This window comes from Zingiber officinale, chromosome 11A, assembly GCF_018446385.1.
Source record: "Zingiber officinale cultivar Zhangliang chromosome 11A, Zo_v1.1, whole genome shotgun sequence".
In the NCBI taxonomy this organism is placed as follows: Eukaryota; Viridiplantae; Streptophyta; class Magnoliopsida; order Zingiberales; family Zingiberaceae; genus Zingiber; species Zingiber officinale.
In genome coordinates, this window is record NC_056006.1 from 88,709,459 (window position 1) to 88,733,662 (window position 24,204).

Sequence of the window (24,204 nt, forward strand, 5' to 3'; positions counted from 1 at the left end):
CTTGGAACGGCCTCCATTGTGGAACTCTGTTGGGAAGTGTAGATGAGAATAGGGTGCAAATGAGCTCATGAGTCACTCGCAAACGATTCTGTCAAAATTTAACTTGAGATCAAAGTTAAGCTTTGTGCCAAGCTCGTCGAATCGACTTGATTAGAAATCCATTTGAGCTCAAGTTTAATTATTATTGGCTCGGTAACTCGTCGAGTCAAATGAACTAATAATAATATATTTTTTTATAATATAATATATTAATTTATTTATTTTAAAAATAATAAAAATTCAAGTTCAAGCCAACACCCATAATTAAATATTGAGCTCGAGCTTCAGTTAAATCAGTATAAATTGAGTTGAGCTGAGTTCGAACCTAAACTGATTCAAACTTGGGTCAACTAGTTTACAACCCTAAGGGAAGTAGTGGCCAAACTATTGAGCGATCGGTCATTGATAGCTTTGAAGCTCTAACATTGTCATAGTCCACCAAGTCTCGCATAGCGATCAGCAACATTTGGTCCTTGGAAATCATCACGGAAGGCTCTCTGCCACTTAATTACCAAAATCCATACTAAATCACACCAGTAAAAGAAAAAAAAAGTCTTTTTTTAAAAAAAAATAATTCAGGTATCGAGATCTGGCCCACTAATTCGAGAGATAGGCGGCCTTACGTTCGCTACCGCTTAAATTCCAAAGCACAGTAGTTTCTGATACGGGCAGCCCACAGTAATAATTCGAGCATTGTCGACTTAAATTGCCCTGATTAATTCCTACTCTTTGCCTACTTGCCGCAGGCACACAAGCAACATTTGCATATAAAATAAATGTTTACAATCTCGCAGTTTACGTACGACCTAATTTAGGTATTTAATTGTTATGATCTGATTAATTTTGAAGGTCCATATATAAGTTTAATAAAATTTTTTTATTGATCATCAAATAAATCGATCACATCTATTAGCATCTCATTATAGTACCAATTTATTAGATTATGTAATGTAGTAAAAAAAAAAATAATTTGCTCACTCTCAGTACATCTATCAATCCCTAGATTAATATAGGGAAAGTAAATTATGGATGATTATTATTAGTTATAATTAATACAGTGGTTAAAGTATGAGAAAAATATAATCAGGCGCACTAAATTCCACTCTTATAATTTAATATGATAATATTTTATGTTATAATCATGGCACCATCTAAAGGATAATCTAGTAATTTACGTAAGCACTAACTAGTTGCTTTGTGGTGTGAGCACAGATAAAGAAAAAAAATGATTAATCAATTTGGGTACGTGAGCACATATGAGAGAGGTTATATATGTATTAGGATTTGAGATAAATTTTATTTTGAGCTAAAGATATAAAGCAAAATCTATCCGAGCAGTTGTATTGACTATTGAAGGGCTTTATGTAATTTAAGTTTCAAAAATATATAGTTTTTTTATGAGTAATATACGTAATAAATTTATCAAGATGTCAAAAAAAGTTTTTTTTATTATTATTATTAAAACAAACCTATCCCTCCTTGACAAAATCAGATGATGTATGGAACAAATCAATGTAAGAAAATAAGTAACGAGTCGGGATGAGTCAAGATTTGGTTGATGGATCTAACTCATTTATTTAAAATTTTGATTTGGTTATTTTAGAATTTATTTTTTTTAAAAAATAAAATACTAGTTAATTCAGTTTTGATTCAAATTTTAAATTCTCTTATTTGATTAAACTAAATAAATTGAATAAATCAAAATTAAAAAAATTAATTTGTAAATTTTTAATTGAATTTATAAATCTACAATTAACCAGTAAACTCTTATGACACCATCATTGTTAAAAAAAAAATTCAATTAATTTGATTTTTTATCAATTAATAAATATTTTATCATTTAAATTTGTTCAATTTTTATTAACAAAATTTGATTGATTTGATTAGTTTGAAAAAATTAATTTATTAAGTTTCAATTAATTTAATTTTAACTGAATGCTCAGTGTTTCTCATATAAATGGAATCACAAAATATAATAGCTAAATATTGACCCATATCATATATCAAAAGGAATTTGATGATAAAATGACATTGTTCAGATACCTACCAGATTATTCAATTCACTATCTAATACACAATGAATGGAATTCAAAATTCTCAGTTACTTTAAAATGTGGCAATAAGAACGTAAGACATAAGGTACTTACAGATAAACCTTGGAGACAATTGGATTAAGTTTATTACTTGATACATAACTAAATTCAGGCAATTTGTTTACCGCATATTAGAGACCAGACATTCTCTATAGTACTTTATGAAGGTCAGGTTCAATTAAATCTCATAGACACTGTTACACATGGTTAAGAGCATTCACATCGATGTTAATATTTCAACGGTAATAAGTGAATGCACTATGACATTCTCTATAGTACTTTATGAAGGTCAGGTTCAATTAAATCTCATAGACACTGTTCCACATGGTTAAGAGCATTCACATCGATGTTAATATTTCAACGATAATAAGTGAATGCACTATGACATTCTCTATAGTACTTTATGAAGGTCAGGTTCAATTAAATCTCATAGACATTGTTACACATGGTTAAGAGCATTCACATCGATGTTAATATTTCAACGGTAATAAGTGAATGCACTATAATATTAACGTGTTCCAAGAATTAAATGCGTTAAATACCTATAAATTAAAAAAATTATATATATATATATATATAACAAATTCAATTGTGAATTTGCTAAGGAAGTATAGATGTTCAGCAGAGTTGACTATGTTATCTGGCTTGGATCTTTATTGTCCTTGACAAGTGAGATAAAACAAGACTGCACATCCAGCCGTCAGACACGTGATGATAGAACTTTTGCTAAAAAAAATAAAAATAAAATAATTATATCGACTAATTCGATTCGGATTTAATTTTAATTTTAAAAAAATCTTATTTGATTAAATTAAATAAATAGAAATAAAAAAAAACTAATTAGTAAATTCTTAAATGAATCTATAAATTCCTAACTAGATAAATATCCAATAATACTACCAGTATTAAAAAAACAATTAATTTAATTTTTGACTGATTAATAAAAATTTTATAGATTTAATTTATTTGATTTTTTTTTAAAAAAAGTTATTAGTTGAAAAAATTAATTAATTTAATTTTAACAGAATACTCAGTCTAATAAATGAGCTTTCTCCCATGACTATGTTACACAGTTCTTTATTGTCCTTGACAAGTGAAATGAGATAGATCCAGCCTTATGCTTAGACACAGAGCTTTTGCTAACTAATGGGAAACTTGAACACAACTGATGACGGCGAAGGACGAAGGTTATTAATTCCTGGTTAGATCCACTGTCAGCCTGCCCAAGTGTATCGTACTGCCCATTCAAAGTTGGGTGTTAATCTTCAGTTTGTTAAGTAGTCCATCATGCTTGCCATGCTTTATATGGTTATGGAGATCCAACAATCGACCAGGAGGATGCCGCACCATTTTGCACATCTTCAAATGCCATTTTTATCTCATTTGCCTGCCGCTTGAATTCCATTGTTCAACTCCTGGTGCATGGTGAAAATAAGATTACTGCAACTTCAAATGCCAATGGATTTTGCAGCTAGTAAAGTAGATAAATTGTGCAGAAAAATCTGAGAATTATTAGAAAACTGAAAGAAACAAGGAATATCATACCTTGATTCAGAAATGAGGATTCTGGGGCTGAAGCAGAGAAATTCCCAGATAGGGTCTGATCGATTGGAACTTTTGGGGCATCGGAAGAATCATCATACTCCACGTCTAAAAATACTCTAGACACCGGTTCTACATTCCACGATGCCTGTGGATCACAGTAAAAACAACTTCATCTTAGAAAACTAAACTCTGCCGATAATCTAGTGAACTAATGATCATATTCGGTCAAACATCTTATCAGCTAAAAGCCAATTGCGAACACTAAAAATCAAATGGAAATTCTGTTAGGTAAAATCAATAATTTGAAGAACATCATGACATTGTATAAGTAAAACTCTACAATATGCATAAAATGAAACAAAAGATTAGTGAAAAGATAAAGAATCTTTCTTGGCATGCCATGAAAACGTAATCATCATCCTCATCAAGTAGTTTGGTTTTTCACAATTATTTGGGATTGACTGCCAGGTACCAACATGGATCTTATCCACCATAAACGGATTTTTAGAGGTTATATCACTAAGAATATTCAAATAAAAAGTGCAGTGTAAAATATGAAATACAAACACAAAAAGGAGGGGGTCAAACATTTGAGAAAACTTAATAAAGAAAAGATCACATTCACAATGAGACAGATATCGACAATATATAACATAACCAAAATGGAACATATATAGACTGAGACTTTCTGTAAAAAAAAATTGAAAAATAGGCAACCCATAAAAGTCACCTATCAATGCCACAAAGTAGAACATCAATCTAACATTAAATTATAATTAGTGCATCTTAAATCAATCATATAATCCTTCTCAAAGAAGCTGAAGATCAACTTCAAGACAAACGCTAGTTCATTAATCAGAAGCCAGTCCATTATGAACTGCTCTAGCTGCTAGAAAGCATCAACTGCCCAGCAAATCCTTGAAGAAAAATCTTTGTATTACACCAATGAAGAATCTAAAACAGATGCATATTTGTGTGTAAAGTGGAATGCTTGTGGTATAGGTGTATAGGAGAGAGGTTTTAGTGATAGGAACACCAATTTGATGTCAGATTCCTGAATCTCTCCAATGGAAGAAGTTTGAATATTACTTCTGCAGTTTAATAGAATTATTATGAGCATCAATTCTTTATTCCCAAACACATTGTGGGGAGTAAGGACAAAGAACAAATTCTGAAAGAAGAATAGGAAACTGTCGTGGCTAAATGAAATGGAAAACAATAACTTGGAGGCGTCAAAGGGTAATAGAGAATAAGAAGTTTATGAATTTCAAACTATTGAAGTGAGAAATATTTCAAACTTTTGAGATTATGCCACCAGGAAAGCTTGTAACTGTGAATACATGGCTAATATAGAATCAACTAAGAGCATCAATGATAAAGAAGAGTTTGTTTAAGCAAAGATAGAAATAATTCAAACTAATTCAGATAAATTTAAATTAAATAGTTGTCAAATCACGGCAAGATCAACTTTCTTACCTTAACACTAGGCGTTAAATTGGTCAAATTTGAACCAAGAATATCAATAAAGGGGTTGGAATTTCTTGGTTTTTTTGCACCAGGACTATCAAGTTGCTCCTGATCTGATATTTTCCCTCTCTCAACAGGTGTACTGGTCACATAAGTAGGAAGGTCGGTGTTTTCCTTATTACTATTGTCATCAGCCATTCTGTTAGCATCAGAACAAATTGACCAACAAAGAAAATCAGATCATTTGAAGCTTTACAATTGGGGCAAAACAAAAGAAATTTCATTACCTGCAATGGACATGATTATCTTTGCTAATATTTGATGTGGAAGAAAACAACATGCCATGGAGCAATTTTCCGTCGATGATTGTTTCAATTACATACCCGAATTTGTTTAAATTTATCACCCTAGCCTCAAACTTGACCTTTCCAGAAGACTTGTGATAAGATAATTTTGAGTCTGTACAACAATAAATATGAGCAATAGTTTTAATTAAATTCAAGCACATTAATATGCAACTGTATGAAACTTTGCCCTCCTTACATGGTTTAATTTGAGTTAAGGATATTAAAGAAACAGCATTACAAGCTGAATAACCAGAAAGCAAAGTTACTTATGACAACCTTACAGCAAGGTACGTAGATAACTGATATTTGCAAAAGCTACTATAGGTCTTTAACTATAAATATCAGCACAGTATCTGAATTTGGGTAGTGGTAAATGCCATATCCTCTACTTTATTCTTTGACCAAGGGAAATTAGACAAAAATCCCAATCATGGAACTGTACCTATGAGAGCCTAAAGTTTAAATTTGATCAAAATATTTTGGTGTTAACTTCAAAAAGTACCTAAAAGAGTGCACAAAGAGAAGACATTTTATGTTGCCAACTGCTAACAGGCATTAAAACAGAGACAAATATGAAGTCCGATAGAGAAAGGAAGATAAATGAGGCTAATCAATGGTTCCAAAAAATCTCACTGCAGAGTTATTTTTTCCTCACACCAGCCAGTTGAACAACACAACAAATTGCTTTGCTTGAGATTTTTCTTAAAATTTAATGTACCGAGGCAAAACAACAAACTAGGATATTCACATAAAAATTCATACCTGCCTGGTTAATTTCATGCAGTCGATAAGAATGCTTCAAAAAAATGTTATCCTTTATGTTTCCTGGATAGAGAAGATCCTCTTGCTGATACATTTTCTTCAAATCCCTTCTTATACAGAGCTTCTCTGGTCTTCTATCACATATCCCATTCACAATGGGGATATCTGGCATTATACACACCAAATAGAAACAAAGAAAAAAAATGCAAATACTATGAAATATTTCTGCAATCAAATCCTATCCACTAGCCCTAGATGTTAACTAATTGGTTAGAATACATTACAGAAAGAACTCCAAGCAGTATGTTTGTGACAGGAGGGGAAAAGACCAAAAATATATAATCACTGTATCATACCTGTATGTAAATAGTACATGTCATCAAGGGCGTAAAGAGATTCACTACATCCTCCTAGAAAGACAAGATCTCCTTTCCATTGGTCCAAGCAGTCACCAGCTACTGCGAAACGAGCACAGGGACCTTGGTTTTCTGGTATAACTTTGCTCCAAATCCGGCTCTCTAGAACCCCCAACAAAAAGTTTAAATCAAATCAAAAAACAATATTTTTCAATCCAAAGCACGACTTGAATCACAACAAGAATCAAGTATACATTCTAACACTTTGACACTTTTAAGGTCTTCGTATGTTAAATTATGCAAAATAATATTTAACAGTAGGAGTAGAAACATATTTTTATATATACAGAATGTACTAATAAAAGTCACATGGCAGACTTTGTAGTGCTAGACACCTTTTCCATAGACCATGTAGATAAGAGGATTTGTAAACAAAGAAATAACTGAATGTAGGCAAAGGGTTTATACTTTACAAAGCGGAATTGGTTATGTGACTGAAAATAGAACATTTGAAGGGGAGAAAAAAATCCTTTTTGTACATCAACTGTGTCAAACACTAAGAATTTCTTAGAGGATCAAAGATCAGTAGTATGCCAATGAAATTGATAGTCAGCAAATGGAGAGGAAATAAAAACACGTGCTTAAAGCAAAATCACATGGGCCAAAATCATAGACTCACAAAATGAAACATTTTAACCACAGCTAGTTCCATCAACCTATTAGAGTACATTGAAGAGGAGCTTTGGTGCAACCAAAAAAAAACGTGTGACCTAAAGGCCACGAGTTCGAGTATCAAAAACAGCCTCTTGCAAAGCAAGGTAAGGCGGCGTACAATAGACCATTCTCTGGAATCTTGCATTGGTGGGAGCTTCGTACATCGGGCTGCCCTTTATGGTACAATGCCCATAGGCAACAAGGAATCTCAAGTAGTAGCTTTTTGAGAAGTATTTTAAAAAAAACAATGACAAATTTGATGTTCATTCATAAATAATTGATGGTTTAACAAGCTATAATGAACTAGCAATATCATTTTACAAAGGATGCAAAACTTTCATAGTTATATTGCAGAAGATGAAACCTTCATGGATTAACCAAGCCAAAATGGATAAAGTACAATCACAGGAATATATTCACAATGTACTTACCTACATTGAGGACATAAAGGTCATCATAAAGGCTCTTAGCATCAAAGAAACCACCAAATACAAATAAATTACTCCCAAGTGCCACAGTTGTATGCCCAGCGCGCGGAGGAAAGATCTTTCCGAAAGTCTTCAGTGGCTCCCACCCAAGTGTGTCTGTTTTATGTGCTGAATATTAGTTGCCTACAGAATACAGGGCGTCGCTTTGACATACAAAAGAATAAAAATAAAGTTATAAATAATACTGGATATGACATAACTTGAACTTCTACAAAGAGATATGACCCTTTTATTCAAGGTCTGTAGGGTGATGTAATTTTCAACAAATTGTCAAAAAAAAAAAACCCTATGTTTGAAGGATAAATTATCACCAAATATTGTTATTTTGACAGGAATTAAAATCTCATTCCGAGTTGAGGTTTCTTACTCGACCAGAACAAGATGTGTCACTCGTGCCTAGTGCCGATATCTAGCAAAAACCCTAAAAAGAGGAGGAGAATGCCGCATAGCTTTTTGTGTGTTACAAAGAAGTTGGGAAGCGTTGGTGTCGTTAGGAACACTTGCAAGAACATCTTGGGAAGGCTACCTCAGATGGAGAATTAGGTGGAGGAGGACAACGCCTACCTCGTCATGCGTCATGAAATCTTGCAAAGCCTTGGTTGCAATGCCTACCTCATCGTGTGTCATGAAACTTTGCAAAGCCTTGGCCACAATGATGAAGGGCGCCATATCAAAGTACATCAGAAAGAGTGGTGAATCCTCAACAAAGCCTTGTGAAGGCTCATGAAACACTGTCAGATCACATTGCATACTCATTGCGTGTTGGAAGGTGGCATGAAGCCTCTCATGGAACAGTCTATCGATTAGGGTAGTGTTGCAGTATCATACTTATTCAATGTGCCAATGTCTAGATAGAACAAAATGCTTTACATGTGACAACTGACACAAAATGATTCTTCAAACTATGATTTTGATACCAGCCAACTTATAGATCCCAAAATACCTTAAAAAACATGTTTTACTTTTGAGATTATGACCCGTAGTCATAATATTAATTAGGGAAATGCATGGATGGGGAGATCATACTCGCATTAGTTTTCAGTACAATTGTTAAATATGGACTTAGCTCTGGGATTACTTTGGGCTTCATTGACAATATTACAAGAAATATACCTGCATTTAGGATGTAAGCATCAGACAAATAGAAACCCGAAGAATCTTCACCACCAAGGACTATGATCTGGTTTTTCCATGCTGAGCAACTATGACAATCACGTGCAGAAGGTGGAGAGCCAGAAGTTACAGCACGTTCCCAAGTTAGTTTCTCTATGTGACAGATAATGAGTCATAACATGAAAGACAATGATCATTAACCTACATAGCACATGAAGTAACATTATGATATTTGTGCTTGATCTAAAATCACAGATGAGTTTTAATACAATGGAAATTATTACAGTAGAGTCCTTGAGTTTTTAAAGTGCATAATATTACATTGTTAACAATAGTAATATGGAAAGGCACAATATGTAGAGCATTTGAAATGAACAAAATAAGAAATGTCCTTTAAAATAAAGGCAGTTGCAATTAGCTATCTAACAGGCATGACCACAGGCAAAGTGATTCTTCTACATTATTTCCATAAGGAATTAAAGGGAATAATGAGTTCATCAAAGGTTCAAGAAATGAATATGTATAGAGATGTATAGTTAAATCAATGATAAACAAGTATATATACTATAAAGATGATGATGATGATGATGATGATGATGATTCCTCCATATACCATGACAAGGGCAAACTTGACTTCCATACAAATTTGAAGAAAAAATAAATGAGGAAAACTACCTGTATCCAATATGTAAAGATCATTATAATACTTCTCTTCTTGAGTCTCAGATTTCCCACAACCACCAAAGATGAAAATCCTCTTATCAACAAGTGCAGCGCCATGCCCTTCACGTGCATTTGGTCCCTCACCAAATAAATTTGGTGCAATCCAAGTATTTGATACTGCAGACATAGCCAAAGGGATGAAATAATATCAGTGAAAAACTTAATTTTAATGGAGCAGGAATAATCTTAGCATGTAAACTATTTTGAAGGAGAAGTGATGCTTATGCAACATCATTTTCAGTTGAATAAGTGGAGAAATTGGTCAAACTAAGTTGAACTGCATAGCTTTGCAATTGAATATCAAGAATTTCAATGGCATTTTCTGAAAATATAGCACCAACAAAAAACAAAGAAAATAATATGATACTCAAATGTATAAATTCATACAGAATTCAAATTGTATAAATTAATATACTCACATGTATCTAGAATATATGTGTCCTTGAGTGGATTTTTTCCATCTGTGCCACCAAAAACAAATAGTTTATCACCTAAAGTGGTGCAACTATGGCTATCCCTAGGTGAGGGCGGAGTACCCTTCAATGTTGGTTTACTCCATGACTTCATAGCTGTGAAGTTAATAAAAGTACAAAAGTCATTTAATTTATAGTTCTTGAAAGAAGTTTTTTTCCCTTTCAATTAGATAAAGAAACAAAACAGTATGTATGTAGATGAGAACATAGGAAAAGACATTTAAATGACAATGATTGGAAAAGTGAAAAACATGTTATTGCAAATTCATGAGATAGATTTGGCCCCTTGCACCTCAGTTACAAAGGTGGTATATGTTAATGAAAGAGCAATAATAATGAAAAGAAAAGATTCAGCATTACAGAACTTAAACATCCATGAAAGTTAACTGAAATGCTTGGGTTTTGTCTAGACTCTAGAACATCAATTTGACAAATAGCACTAAGTTATCAATTCAAATCTTCGTGATTAATTTGGTTACTACATTCTATACACTGAAAACCTAATGAACTCAAAAGATGTAGATGTAGATACAACAAATTAAAAAAGGCGAACAAACAAAATATTACTAAACATATAGCTATTAACTAAAAGTCTGCCTCCCTACATGACTTGGCAAAACAATGTATAGAAACCTTCTCACTCCTGGTATTCATATTTCACTGAAAAAATATGACTACTGGTGGACTATGGGGAGATATGATTGATTTAGTTCTCTGTTACATAAATCAAACTTCAGATGCTTTCCAACTGTTTAGAACTATAGGCATTAAGAAATTCATACATAATTAGCAAAATATCAGGAATAAAATCCAAAACTTACAAAAGCACTCCTTTGTAAGTGACACAAAGATTAGTGTCTACATTTTCATATGCGAATAATATGTTTACATGGAGTACAACAATGACAAAATGCAGAAAACATTTTGTTAATGGTTGTACAACAAAATTTTGGAATATTCTCTCCATTATTTAGTTATCATATCATGAAATACTCCATTATTTCATTACTAAATTTGTGTATTTCCAAATATCAAATCCCTAATCAATCATGTACAAATCTGTGTGTATTGAGTTGTTGCTCAAAGGAATAGAGTGTGAGAACCTTTTTCCAAAAGTTTACATGGTATCTGAGAGCCACTTTGTTGTCCTCATTATACAACTATCATCTAAATCCCTTTGTTCTAACCACGTCACCTTATGCAACTATTGTTTCTGTGTTTGAAACATCAATGAGCAAACCAGCTTCCCTTGTGTTTTTGGTTGGAGGGGAAGCTCTAGGGTGATTGCAACCTTGTCTTTCCCTTCCCTATTGCAAATTTGCAACTAGGCCACAGCACCTCTAGTTGTTCATTGTGACTTCCTGCTCGACACCTTATGTTGCCTGACGTGACTTCCTTCTCCACCGTGACACATTGAGTCGCTCTATGGCTTCATGCTCTGCCATAACACCTCATGTCTCCTGCCGTGGTTTCCTGCTCCACCATGCACCGTCAGCAATCATCTGATACTACAGTCAGATCCAACCCCACTAGCCACTCCTACCTTTAGCTTTTCCTTGAAAGTTGCCTTGTCATCCTGTAAAACACGCAGATCATCCCAGAACCATGTAGGTCGTCTAATTTTGTGTTATAATAATCTAGATTTATGGGCATGCTTCAAATATCTCATTTCAAAGTTGCAACAAGTCATCATAAGCCACGGGTGTCAATCTGATCTTGCTTTGGTAATCTGCAGGAAATTTTGGTTTCTAACCATCATTGCCCGTGCTTGAAACAAACTGAAGATGTTGCAGCATCTCCAATTTGGTGGAAATATTCTATCCATTATCTAGCTACCATATCATGAATTTATCCATTATTACATTATCAAACTAGTGTATTTCCAAATACCAATTCCCTAATCAATCATTTACAAGTCGTGAAAACTACCTTTTCCAAAAGTTCAAATTTATTACAAGAAGATAGGCTTAGATGAAGGATAAATGACATATGATGCGTTCAGATGAAGTACAATCCTAGAGAAGTAATCATGCATGTTTAACCTACCTGGGATCCACCATGTGGGCAGAATGACAATGCAATTTGGCAACTGCCCAGCAAATTCAACCAAATAGATTACCCTTTCCACATAAGCAAAACGTTGCAGGCATATATATCTAAAATGCATCGAAACACATCAGGAATGCAAATCTAAAATGAAAAAGAAGATAAAATCCATCAAGCGCCGTCATTGAGACATCAACTCAAATTTACGGCCACGTTAATGTCTTGCACAAACTCGACACGGGACAAAAAGAAAGCAAAGAGGGCTAGCGCTCTCTCTGCAGAGCATTCGAAACAGAGCGCCATGCGACATCAAAAGCGTGCAATAAGGAATGATAAGCAGAGAACGAAGAGATCAGCGGGGCCTTCCCGCGCTATAGTAACCACGACCTACCGGTGTCGAAGACGTGGACATCGTTGGTCTGGCGTTTGTTGTGGCCGTATCCACCGAAAACGTACAGGTACCTTCCTCCCTGGACGGTGTTGCAGCTGTGACCCCACCGGACGCCGGGGCCACAAATCCCTTCCGCCTCTGATGTCCGCCCGTCGGCAACCTCTCCCGCGTCCGCGTGCACCACCTCCCACCGCATCCCAGGAATGGGTTTGGGCAAAACACGGAAATCCACACGAGAGGAGGATGAAGGAGGTTAAGACCGAGTAGAATTAATTAAAATAAATCGATTTTTTATTATTATTATTTTTATTTTACAAATCAAACAGATAGAATTTTATCATAAAAATAGAACTTGCTCAATTGATGTAATATTAATTAATTCAATTAATTATCAAATTAATAAATAAAAATTATCAACTGTCTATTAAATCTATATAATGTTCCGTATTTGTCCCCTCGAATAGTTTAGTAGCTAGCGCATGAGATGTTATAATCATCAGGTATGAGTTCGAATCTCGACAAAGTCGAGATAAGTGTCTCTCTTAATTGTTAGTCATTATTTCAAAAGTTAATAGTCGTCCATGATTTACCTTCTTCGTGTTGACCATGAGATAGATTGACGAGACACTAGGGACGAACATATTCAAAAAAAAAAAAAAAAAAATTTACCATTATATAATGTTCCCGTATTTAAGTTGTGGATTAATAGTCCATTAATATGTTATAATCCAGTACTAATAATTTAATTAATTTTATAACCTAAATCTAATTGAATAAATTAAAATAATCAAGATTTTTAATAATAATAAATAAAATTTTAAACTAAGTCAAATTCATTACTATTTTTTATATTTACTCACATGTTTGCAGTATCCTACGGTCACGATGGCAAAAAAACATAAAAAAATCGAATACATTCGTCTCAACACTCTATCAATTTGTCCCAAGATCAATATGTTGAAATAGTGATTTATTGGTGCGAGAAGCATCCGACGATCGAACCTTAATTTTGATGATGACAAAGAGATTCAAAGTTAAGGTTACTTGTTATCTGATATGCTGAATGAGTTGGCAGGAAAGTTCTAACTACGGTTAGGCAGGTGGAAAACCCTAAGGGGTGGTAATCTTAGGTCATAGGAGTGGTAACCCTAGGTGGTGGAAATCCTAAGGGGATAACCTTAGGTCCTAGGGGGGTAACCCTAGGTGGCGAAAAACACTAGGGGGTGGTAACCCTAGGCGAAAAGTCCAGTCAGTCTGGAGGACCGGACTGGCATCAGGGATGTTCTCTTGAGTGGAGTAGGTGAGGGTGCATTCCTTAGAAGAGGGAACAGTAGGCGTTGGTTCGACCTAGGGTTTCCGGTCAGAAATCCGAAGTCAGAACCGGGTAGTTCGGTGACTGTCAAACATTTATAATTATGCTATCATTATGTGTTAACTTTGTCTTGCAGGATATGTGTTTGTTTTTTATACTAACATGTTTTGCAAAGTCAAAAGAACAAAGTTTGCCTTGGATGAACAATACCCAAGGTGCCCTCCGTGGAGCTTGGAGGCGCCTCGGGTGCAAGGCAAAGTTGGCTGCGCAGAGGAGCTGGAGGCGCCTCCATGGGACTTGAAGGCACCCTGGACGCTGGCTTGGAGGTGCCTTGGAGTGGGTGGATAAGCGGTAGCAACCTGAAGTTCATCGTAGCACAGAAAGCGGGATAAGCTTTCATGTTTGAGGCACCTCCATGAGGGGTTTGAGGCGCCTCCAACAGCCTATTTAAGAAGATCTCGACCAACACCTCAGAGTATCAACACTTAAGCGATCAATCTTCTTCGTGCTGCTCAATAGACGATCTAGAAAAGTTGTAGTAAGTCCCTGATGACTAGGAGCCTTAAACTTAGTGTTTTTGTTGTTGGTATAAGTTTTATTACAGCTTTTAATTATACTTAATTTGTAAACATTTTTCGAAATTATAGTTGTTGCCCAACGTAAGAGCTCAACGAACGTGGGCCTTGGAGTAGGAGTCACCCAAGGCTCCGAACCAAGTAAATCTTGGTGTCCTTGTATCTTGCTTTTATTTTCTATTCCGTTGCTTTACTCTTGTCGATTTTTGAATCCGAAACGCGTGAAAGCCACAAGCATTATTCACCCCCCCCTCTAGCTCGTCTCGATCCAACAATTGGTATCAAAGTATGGTCGCTTTGATTTGGTGCAACCACCAATCAAGCATTCTTTTCGTGGTGATTTCAGTTTTTCGGAGTCGATCGGAATCAGTATTCTTTCCGTCTTCCGATCTAATTTTCCTTCGTAATCGGATTTGTCTTGAAGCTAGTGCAACACCACTCGAGATCGTAATTTATTTTTTACTTTATACCACACTGCTAATCCAGGATCAAGTCCTGGGACTCATTTTCTGTTCTCTTTTCTATGCAAGATTTTTTACATGGCTCTTCAAGAAGGGTATAACACTGCTCGCCCACTGCTCTTCATCGGAGACGACTTCGGTTACTGGAAGGGCCGGATGGAGGCATATCTCCAGACTCACTTTGAAGTCTGGATGATCGTCAAAACCGGGTTTCAACTACCAACTGACAACACCGGCAAGCCAATATCATATGAGGGTTGGGACACGACTCTTATCAAAAAGGTAGAAGCGAATGCAAGACGACCTGAACCCTCCAGTGTGACCTATCAAAGGAGGAGTTGAACCACATCAGCCCGTTCTCGAGTGCAAAGGAACTTTGGGAGAAGCTGATCGAGCTTCATGAAGGAAGATCCGACACCAAGGTAAGTAAGAGAGATTTAATATTCAATAAACTATATAATATTAAAATGCAGGAAAATGAGACGGCTAGCTAACTCCACGCCCGAATACAAGACCTACTCAATGGTTTACATGCAATCAGACAGAAGGTAGAAAATAGAGATGTAATCAGGTATTCTCTAAACGCTTTTCCGAGAAATACCTTGTGACATCCATGGTAGATGCTTACAAGGTTTCTAAGGACCTTTCCTCAATAAAATTAAATGAGCTATTTGCGGAATTCGAATTACATGAACAGATTAACTCACGTCCGGTCGAGAAAGGTGTAACTTTGGTTACAGGCACAGGAAGAACCCGGGAAGCTAAAACAAAGCGCAGAACCAAACCGGAGTCAGAAGAAGAACCGGATTTGGACGATGACAATGACGAGCTCACGGCGGAACTCGTCAACCTGGTGAGGAAGCTCTATAAGAAGAAGAAGGGCTTCAACAAGAAGGATGTCAAAAAGGTCATCCAGTCCAAGGAGGCCCAACCAAACTCAAAGGTAAAGTTTGAGGTGACGTGCTACGGATGCAACCAGAAGGGACACATCAAAGTCAATTGCCCGAATCAGAAAGATACAAAAAAAAGGCAAGAATGAAGAAGGCCCTAAAGGCGACATGGGACGAGTCATCCTCAGAAGAGTCCGATGACGAAGAACTCGAACAAACGAGTTATCTCGCAATGACGGCCCGGGATCAAATAAGCCAATCCGGAAGCGAGGACAAATCGGAAGTTGAGTCCGAGAGAAGCCACGGATCCGTATCCGTTTCCGAAGAGTCAAACCCCTCTATAAGTACGCATCGTTTATACAATTTAATCAATTATTTAATACATAAATTAGCTAAGTCCAACATTCGGATCAAGTCGCTTCTAAAGGAGGTAACCTCCCTTAAAGAAGTGACTAATTCTGAATCCTTGACTGAATCGGTTCAGACTGAAACCTCAACTCAAGTCCAAAAGCTTGAGGAAGAGAATTCCAACCTGAAAATTCAAATCAAGGATTTGAAAGTTACCTTGAAACGGTTTACATTGGGTTCCAAGAATCTTGACTTGATTCTTGGAAAACAAAAAGTCGTATACAATTGATCCGAACTAGGGTTTAAAGCTAAAAAGAGATACCAGTCTTATTTATCGCTTATTAACAGATCAAACAGAAAAATAGTCCAAGCATGGGTACCTAAGTCCAACTTGGTTAATTAAGTTGGACTTGGTCAATATTGGGTCCCTAAGGATCAAGTCCATTTCCTTGATAGACCACATCGAGGTTATGATCCAGGGGGAGCCAATAGGAAAATTATCTCTAGAATTGTTTGATACCTGTTTATTTTTTCTTGGTAATAAGCATGATTAGACTAGGATAGTTTAAGGACTAGGCGTAATTTACACTTGTTTAGTTAAACCTAGAAGTTTCAAAAGGAAAATTAAATATATATTTTCTTTGAAAGGCTCTGTCTAGAAGTGGTGGATGATCTCATACCCAAGAAAGCCTAGTGCTTCGCCACAGCCTAGGAGCCGATCTTCAAAATGTATATTTAATTATCCAATTGGAAAACCTAAATTTAACTCAAATGTAAATTAATCCTTAGAAATAATTTAAATCAAAGATAACCATCTCACAAAACTACTTAAGGTTCCCTGATTGATAACTTCGAATCGGGTGAGATGAATCTAGGCTGAACTTAATTTAACTTAATTAACTTCTCAATTTAATCCAATTAATTAATTTAGTATAATAAAATTTGTTTTAAAAAAAAACTTATTTAAAAATCTTTTAAAAACTCCCACACAAGGGAGGCACCCTCGAGAAAGGCGGGAAAACTCCCGCCTATCCATTTTAGGGCGCCTCGGATCATCTCCGAGGCGCCTCAAACAACACCTCCAAGGCGCCTTCAAAGATGTTGAAGGCACCTTCAACCGAAAAATTTACAGTGAATATAGGAGTTTCTATTTGTATTCTCTCGCCATTTCTTCACCGATTTCTCATCAAATCAATCCTCTAAAGGCGCCTTCAAAGATGTTAAAGGCGCCTTCAACCGAAAAATTTACAGTGAACATAGGAGTTTCTGTTTGTATTCTCTCGCCATTTCTTCACCGATTTCTCATCAAATCAATCCTCTAAAGGCGCCTTCAACCCAAGTTTTCTTCATCTAAGACCGACAATGCCTCCTAGGTATACCCGAATCCATTTTAAATCATCTTACATGTATTTGTTGTGTTTGTTTTACTATTTTATGCTTATATGAGTAAAATTAGGAAATGACGCAATGTTGCGTCCACATCGGGCACTATCCCTTCTGCCGATGCTAGATTCCCTACTGAGCAGCATAGGCTTAGTTTCATTGAGCATTCATACTCTGTGATTAAATGTAGATACTTAAGTAGACCTTTTTTCACTAGTTATTGCCAGCCTATCATTCAGATGATTGCACACTATTGACTGGATAGACTAGTTTATTGTAGTAATGCGGTAAACCATGATTTATGTGCCCAGTTTTACAACAACCTTGAGAGGGTTGATGATTTGATCTATTCCACCAAAGTTGGTGGAAAGGACATCCAGTTCACTCCTTCCTTATTACGTTCCAGTTTAGAGCTTAGATAGTCAACATGCCCTTTTCTGTGCTACCCTAGTAGGTATCGACCATTTGGCGAGCCCTACTCCCACATTACTTTAGATACACTCTATGAGTATTTTTTTTGGAGGGGAGAGACCACTTGGAGTCTCTGACTTCAGGTCGATGTCTCTTAGGGTACAAGACTACATCATGTATAGAGTTCTGACTGCATGCATTCTACCCATCACATCTCGAGACGTCCCGAAAATGTGTCCATCTCATTCTTTCTTTTTATATGCATTATGTCATCATCAAGATATAGACATTGCATTGCATATATTTTATAACGTTATTCATGCGGCTAGTCTCTTCACTTCTCGAGTAGTCCACATGCCCTATTGTCATGTGCTGACTTACATCTTCTCGACGATAGAGGGCATAGATGTGACTCGGGAGGCGATTATTCCCCTTACCCCTTATGATGAGTTTGATCAGCGTCATCTTAGATTAGCACATGTAGATATCACTGCTCAGGGGTCCTAGCATGGAGAGGTGGGCCTCCGCCAGTCGATCCAGTTGAGGATGAGCCCATTGCTCCAGCCGAGGGAGGTGGCCTAACCCCAGATGAGTTCTTTCAACCACCTGAGGGTCGAGAGGAGCTATTTGAGTTTACTCAAGATCAGATATTTGGAGAGCCTCTCGATCCATCCCAACCTTCGACGTCAACTCAGTCTTCCACTTCCTTATCCATTGAGGATAGACTCGCTCGTCTTGAGCGGTCCTCCGCGCTGACACATTAGCTGGTCGTGGGCGGCTTCCGTACACTATAGACTGAGGTCACTTCTCTCCGAGAGGAGATTCGTCGGGCGTTGCATATCCACGAGCGGCCTCCATCACCTCCTCCAGTTGACAACCCTCCGATTTGATACTCTTTCATACATGCATTGTACTTATTATACATATACTCACTTCATGTATGGATGACTTTTTTGCTTTTGTTATGTTTAGGTGATTAGCACTTATTTCTACTTAAATTAGTCTGTTGACTAGTTTTGGTTTTTAATTCTAGGAAAAATATTTTTCAAAATTTCAAGTTTTGTTAGACTTTCAAAAATCTGGCTTAGCCTAGGAACTTATCTCCTAGAAATCATGTACCCCTAGTTTCAACTAGAGCATCTCACAAGCACCCTAGGATTAACTTGTTTGTGTTTGAAAAATACTTAGAATGGTGTGAGATACATAAGGTACTGCCTGAACTTAAGAATGCTTATGTCTATGCATCGACATAAGTCTGGGCATTAAATATCAAATAACAGTAATCAAGTTAAGTTATCCAGACTTAGTCAAATATAGCTGGATCACTAACTTAACTTGACTAACCAAGTAAAAATGATTGTCTTCTAGGTAAACAATTAGTAACTAATGGTTAGACATTTGGCCAAGGAAATTAAGTAATTAATTTCATCTTTTTGTTACTCATGCTTGAACATTAGGAATTTATGTAAAGGAACAATTTTTTGTAAAAATGACCTTAGTTAAAATTTTACAAGTTTTTCAAATTAAGTACTTTTTAAAATCATCTTAAGTATTTTTCAAAGACTTATGAAAATTTAGTTAAATTTAGTTAAGTATTTTTTCAAAAGTTTTCAACTTTAGTTATGTTTTTTTTTAAAAAAAAAACTTTTCAAATCTAATTAAAAAGCGTTTCAAAGTTAACTATGTAAAAAGAGTTAGTTAGTTAAGTGTTTTTATGCTAAATGTTTTGTAAAGTCTTTTTAAATTTCACTAAGTATCTTTCAAAAAGTTTTTCAAATTAGTTAAGCAGTTTTTAAACTTTTCAACGTTTACCTAAGAAATTTGTCAAAATTTTTAAAGTGTGGTTAACCCTCTATTTTTCAAAAAAAAATTCCTTTCTTTAAAAGCTAAGTGCTTATCTCTATGAAAGCTAAGTGTTTATCTCTATTTTTCTTTTTTAAAAAGATAAAAATTATTTCTAAAAAGATAAGACTTCTCAAACCTGAATAAGGCCATTGATCATTGTTCTTTCTTTACTCTCTTGCTTGTTTTGATATATGACAAAGGGGGAGAGTAGAAGGAAAATTCAAATTCAAAGAAAAATTCGAAAATTTAAATTCAAGGGAATTCAGGGAAGCTTTTATTAAGGGGGAGCTTTTTGGTAAATTTATGCTTATCAAATTTACGCTTATGCTAGAGATGCTTTATAACATTTTTTTATTGTATCTCTTTACTTAACTTTGAATTTCAGTTGTCATAATCAAAAAGGGGAGATTGTTGGTGCGGGAAGCATCCGACGATCGAACCCTAGTTTTGATGATGACAAAGAGATTCAAAGTTAAGGTTACTTGTTATCTGATATGCTGAATGAGTTGGCAGGAAAGTTCTAACTACGGTTAGGTAGGTGGAAAACCCTAAGGGGTGGTAATCTTAGGTCATAGGGGTGGTAACCCTAGGTGGTGGAAATCCTAAGGGGGTAACCTTAGGTCCTAGGGGGGTAACCCTAGGTGGCGAAAAACCCTAGGGGGTGGTAACCCTAGGCGAAAAGTCCAGTCGGTCTGGAGAACCGGACTAGCATCAGATATGTTCTCTTGAGTGGAGTAGGTGAGGACGCGTTCCCTGGAAGAGGGAACAGTAGGCATTGGTTCGACCTAGGGTTTACGGTCGGAAATCTGAAGTCAGAACTGGGCAGTCCGGTGACTGTCAAACATTTATAATTATGCTATCATTATGTGCTAACTTTGTCTTGCAGGATATGTGTTTGTTTTTGATACTAACATGTTTTGCAAGGTCAAAAGAACAAAGTTTGCCTTGGATGAACAGTACCCAAGGTGCCCTCCATGGAACTTGGAGGCGCCTCGGGTGCAAGGCAAAGTTGGCTGCGCAGAGGAGTTGGAGGCGCCTCCATAGGATTTGAAGGCACCCTGGACGCTGGCTTGGAGGCGCCTTGGAGTGACAATGGAGGCACCCTCAGGTGGATAAGCGGCAGTGACCCGAAGCTCATCGCAACACAGAAAGCGAGATAAGCTTTCATGTTTGAGGCACCTCCATGAGGGGTTTGAGGCGCCTCCAACAGCCTATTTAAGAATATCTCGACCAACACCTCAGAGTATCAACCCTTAAGCGATCAATCTTCTTCGTGCTGCTCAATAGAAGATCCAGAAAAACTGTAGCAAGTCCCTGACGACCAGGAGCCTCAAACTTAGTGTTTTTGTTGTCGGTATAAGTTTTATTACAACTTTTAGTTGTACTTAATTTGTAAACCTTTTTCGAAATTATAGTTGTTGTCCAACGTAAATGCTCAATGAGCGTGGGCCTTGGAGTAGGAGTCGTCCAAGGCTCCCAACCAAGTAAATCTTGGTGTCCTTGTGTCTTGCTTTTATTTTCTATTCCGTTGCTTTACTCTTGTCTATTTTCGAATTCGAAAGCTATTCACACCCCCCTTCTCTTCTAGCGCTTCTCGATCCAACATGACTAGCATATAAAGAAGACATTTACCTCGACTTTACTGAGATTCAAACCTTAGACCTTACGATGACAACACTTCATGAGCTAGCTACTAGACCTTTCCGAGAGAACGACATTAACATGTTCAATAAACAATTGATATCAGTTTCTATATAATTTATTATTAAAATACCTTTGAAATAGCCAATGGCTCGGGCTGACCTATCCGGGTTAGGGGTGCAAATATGCCGAGTCGTTCGTGAGTCGCTCGCGAGCAGCTAAGTCAAAACTCGACTCGAGCTCGAATTTGATTGAGTTTAACTTGAGCCGGCTCGTTTAACATTCAAACCGAGCTTGAGCTCATTTAATACTGACTCGAGGGTTCGTCGAGTCTTGTCAAGACAAGTTAATTTAATATTTTAATTATTAAAATTATTATTACTTTTAAAATGAAAGATAAGTCAGGAGGAGTTTGTGGCTAGAGCATGTCATTTGGTATATTTGAGATTTACGATTTGAATCCCTATTTGAATAAGTTTTTAATTTATTTTTCTAAGTCAGGCTTGAGCTTGACTTGAGCTCGACTCGATCCCGAGCTCAAACTCACAAGAATGTAATTGAGGTCAAGCTCAAGTCGAGCCTATATAATTTTCTCGAGCTCGAGTTGGCATGAGCTCCAACTTGATTCGGCTCAATTACAGTCCTAATCCAGTTGGTCGAAAATAAAAGTCTCCAAGCTGCCATCTACTTAATTAAGTTTTTTTCTTCCGATCCTCACGCTCACATTCTTCCTTTCTCCTCCATCTCAAAGTCGCCGGGGCTAGAAGAAGAGAGAAGTATAAATCAATTGGATAAATTAATTCAATTTAACTGAGATTTTACTAGTTAAGTCTTAATTTTTTTATCTTTCTAAATTCGATGGACTTAGATTCAATTAATCCTGGAAGTGAAGTAAATAAATTAACAAAGTATAAGTGAGTTATGAAATGACACCAAGCATCACCCATAGCTCGAACTCAGTGACAGTTAGACAATCTCTAACTCATAATATCGTGTAATTTTTATATTAAAATAATATAATTTCAATATCAAATAATATTTCAACTCCAACTCATCCATATCATATCACATTAAAAAAAAAATCTTTAGAATATTCTATTCTTCTTGTTCATAATTTAATTATCAATCTACGTACATCTAAATTTATTAATATTTTTATATGATATTTATTATATTTAAAAATAATTTATAAATGTAATTATAATTAAAATATATTAAATAAATTTAAAATAATAATTTTAATAAATTAAATCTTTACAAATATACATAATAAAATTTAAAAAGACTACTAAATATAAAATTACCTTAAAAAACATCCAACGTAAAATTCAAACCTACATAGAAATTATCCTTGTCACTTACCACCAGGAAATTAACTCCAATTTCAGTTTCCCTATTTGCACTCCAAAACTGATCCATGATGATTATATTTAATAATAATTATGGCAATAAATCGAGTTATTATCATTCCTCCTTACAGCCCTAATCAGCCATTAATCCACGCCGCCTAAGTAATCCATCCTCTTCCTTCCTCTCCCATATAAATCCTCTGTCAACTCCACACCCCAGAGTACATACTCGGCGGAGGATCTAGCAATGGCGAGCAAACTCGGAGCTGAGATCTTCTTCTCATCTCTCTGTTCTACCTTGTTACTCCTTTCTCTCTTCTCTGGTAATCCAAAATCACTCATTTAACATCTTTCACTTTTTCTCGAATCACTCACCCGTAATTACTCCATTGCAGGAGCTGCGAATCTCGTGCCGGCCGCAAAAGCAGATGTAAACAATTTTCCTCGTCTTCCGTAGGATGATGAAAAAGATAGTTTTGATTCATCTCGAATGTGCATATAAAGCAGAAGTTTGTACAATTGCTTAATTTTAATCTGTTGGCAGAAAACCTGGTGCGTCGCGAAGCCTTCGTCGGACGCTGCAACGCTGATGGCGAACTTGAACTACGCCTGCTCGCAGCTGCAGGTGGACTGCAGAGTGCTGCGGATCGGCTGCGCTTGCGCTCGCCCGGACAGCCTCATCTCCCACGCCTCCGTCGCCATGAACCTCTACTACCAGGCCGCCGGCCGGCACTACTGGAATTGCTTCTTCAACAACTCCGCGCTGGTGACGACGACTGACCCCAGTGAGTCGAGTCGCTTTTTGATGTATTAATTAATTAAATTGACGAATGCCATGGTTTTTGTCTCCTAACTAATTGCTCTGAGTCATCATCATGTCTGTTGCAGGCTTCGATAGTTGTGTTTATGAATACATCTGAGGGAGGGAGACTGGCATTTTTCCGGGAGAATTAGTTAATTAGGTTGTGTTTTCATGTGCAAATTGACAGTATAAGGTGGTCATATTGTTTCTAGTGGATGAATTAATCTGTCAAAGCTCAAACAAAAATCTCTAAGTGGTTCAATTCTGATTCAGTGTGCTGATGAAGAGGCATGCGATTAGTTTATATAAATCTAATTGACAAAAGCATCCTTTATTAAATCAAAAAAAAAAAAAAAAAAAACAGAACAGGATCGATTAAACCCAGAGCGTCCTTGCTTGTCTCAAGATGGGCGCGGTGATATGGACGCTGGATGAGGTCATCTATTCCCACCAGCCGTGTTCCCCCAACGAACTGTAAATAAATTAAATAGATTTGAACATGTTTAGTATCATTAATAACATATTTATATCGAAAAGCGGAAACGAAATTGAATGTAATAGTGTACCTCCCGTCATTGCGATTCACACTAAATTGTGTTTGGTTTTGAAATTTTTGATGCTTCTAAATCT

The 24,204-nt window shown here is 36.2% G+C and overlaps 2 protein-coding genes across 3 annotated transcripts; one reads left to right on the forward strand and one right to left on the reverse strand.

The window, feature by feature from the left end:
- Window positions 1-3,156: 3,156 nt before the first annotated feature.
- LOC122031974 (kelch domain-containing protein 3-like) lies at window positions 3,157-12,796 on the reverse strand. 2 transcript variants are annotated; one of them, XM_042591207.1, is made up of 11 exons: window positions 12,558-12,796; window positions 10,067-10,216; window positions 9,600-9,764; window positions 8,925-9,077; window positions 7,755-7,907; window positions 6,610-6,771; window positions 6,254-6,418; window positions 5,432-5,603; window positions 5,154-5,343; window positions 3,678-3,822; window positions 3,157-3,547 (listed from the first exon to the last, which is right to left on the reverse strand). In XM_042591207.1, exons 1-11 carry the CDS (start codon window positions 12,751-12,753, stop codon window positions 3,507-3,509), a joined length of 1,692 nt encoding a protein of 563 aa, XP_042447141.1. In that variant the 5' UTR covers window positions 12,754-12,796; the 3' UTR covers window positions 3,157-3,506. The 2 variants fall into 2 exon arrangements, with proteins under 2 accessions (XP_042447141.1, XP_042447142.1); XM_042591208.1 differs by lacking the exon at window positions 10,067-10,216.
- A 10,223-nt stretch (window positions 12,797-23,019) lies between these two features.
- LOC122031553 (glucan endo-1,3-beta-D-glucosidase-like) lies at window positions 23,020-23,692 on the forward strand. Its single transcript, XM_042590652.1, has 4 exons — window positions 23,020-23,095; window positions 23,168-23,202; window positions 23,317-23,557; window positions 23,661-23,692. The coding sequence occupies exons 1-4, from the start codon at window positions 23,020-23,022 to the stop codon at window positions 23,690-23,692; spliced, it is 384 nt and encodes a 127-aa protein (XP_042446586.1).
- The last annotated feature ends 512 nt before the right edge of the window (window positions 23,693-24,204 follow it).

Excerpts from the sequence above, each read along its gene's own strand:
- LOC122031974 (XM_042591207.1), bottom strand. The coding sequence starts at position 12,753 with ATGCGGTGGGAGGTGGTGCACGCGGACGCGGGAGAGGTTGCCGACGGG. Across the intron at positions 9,765-10,066 it reads CACATATATTCTAGATACAT|TATCAAATACTTGGATTGCA; the intron begins GTGAGTATATTA and ends CTATGTCTGCAG. Across the intron at positions 9,078-9,599 it reads TCTTTACATATTGGATACAG|AGAAACTAACTTGGGAACGT; the intron begins GTAGTTTTCCTC and ends TCTGTCACATAG.
- LOC122031553 (XM_042590652.1), top strand. The coding sequence starts at position 23,020 with ATGGCGAGCAAACTCGGAGCTGAGATCTTCTTCTCATCTCTCTGTTCT. Across the intron at positions 23,096-23,167 it reads ACTCCTTTCTCTCTTCTCTG|GAGCTGCGAATCTCGTGCCG; the intron begins GTAATCCAAAAT and ends ACTCCATTGCAG. Across the intron at positions 23,203-23,316 it reads TGCCGGCCGCAAAAGCAGAT|AAAACCTGGTGCGTCGCGAA; the intron begins GTAAACAATTTT and ends ATCTGTTGGCAG.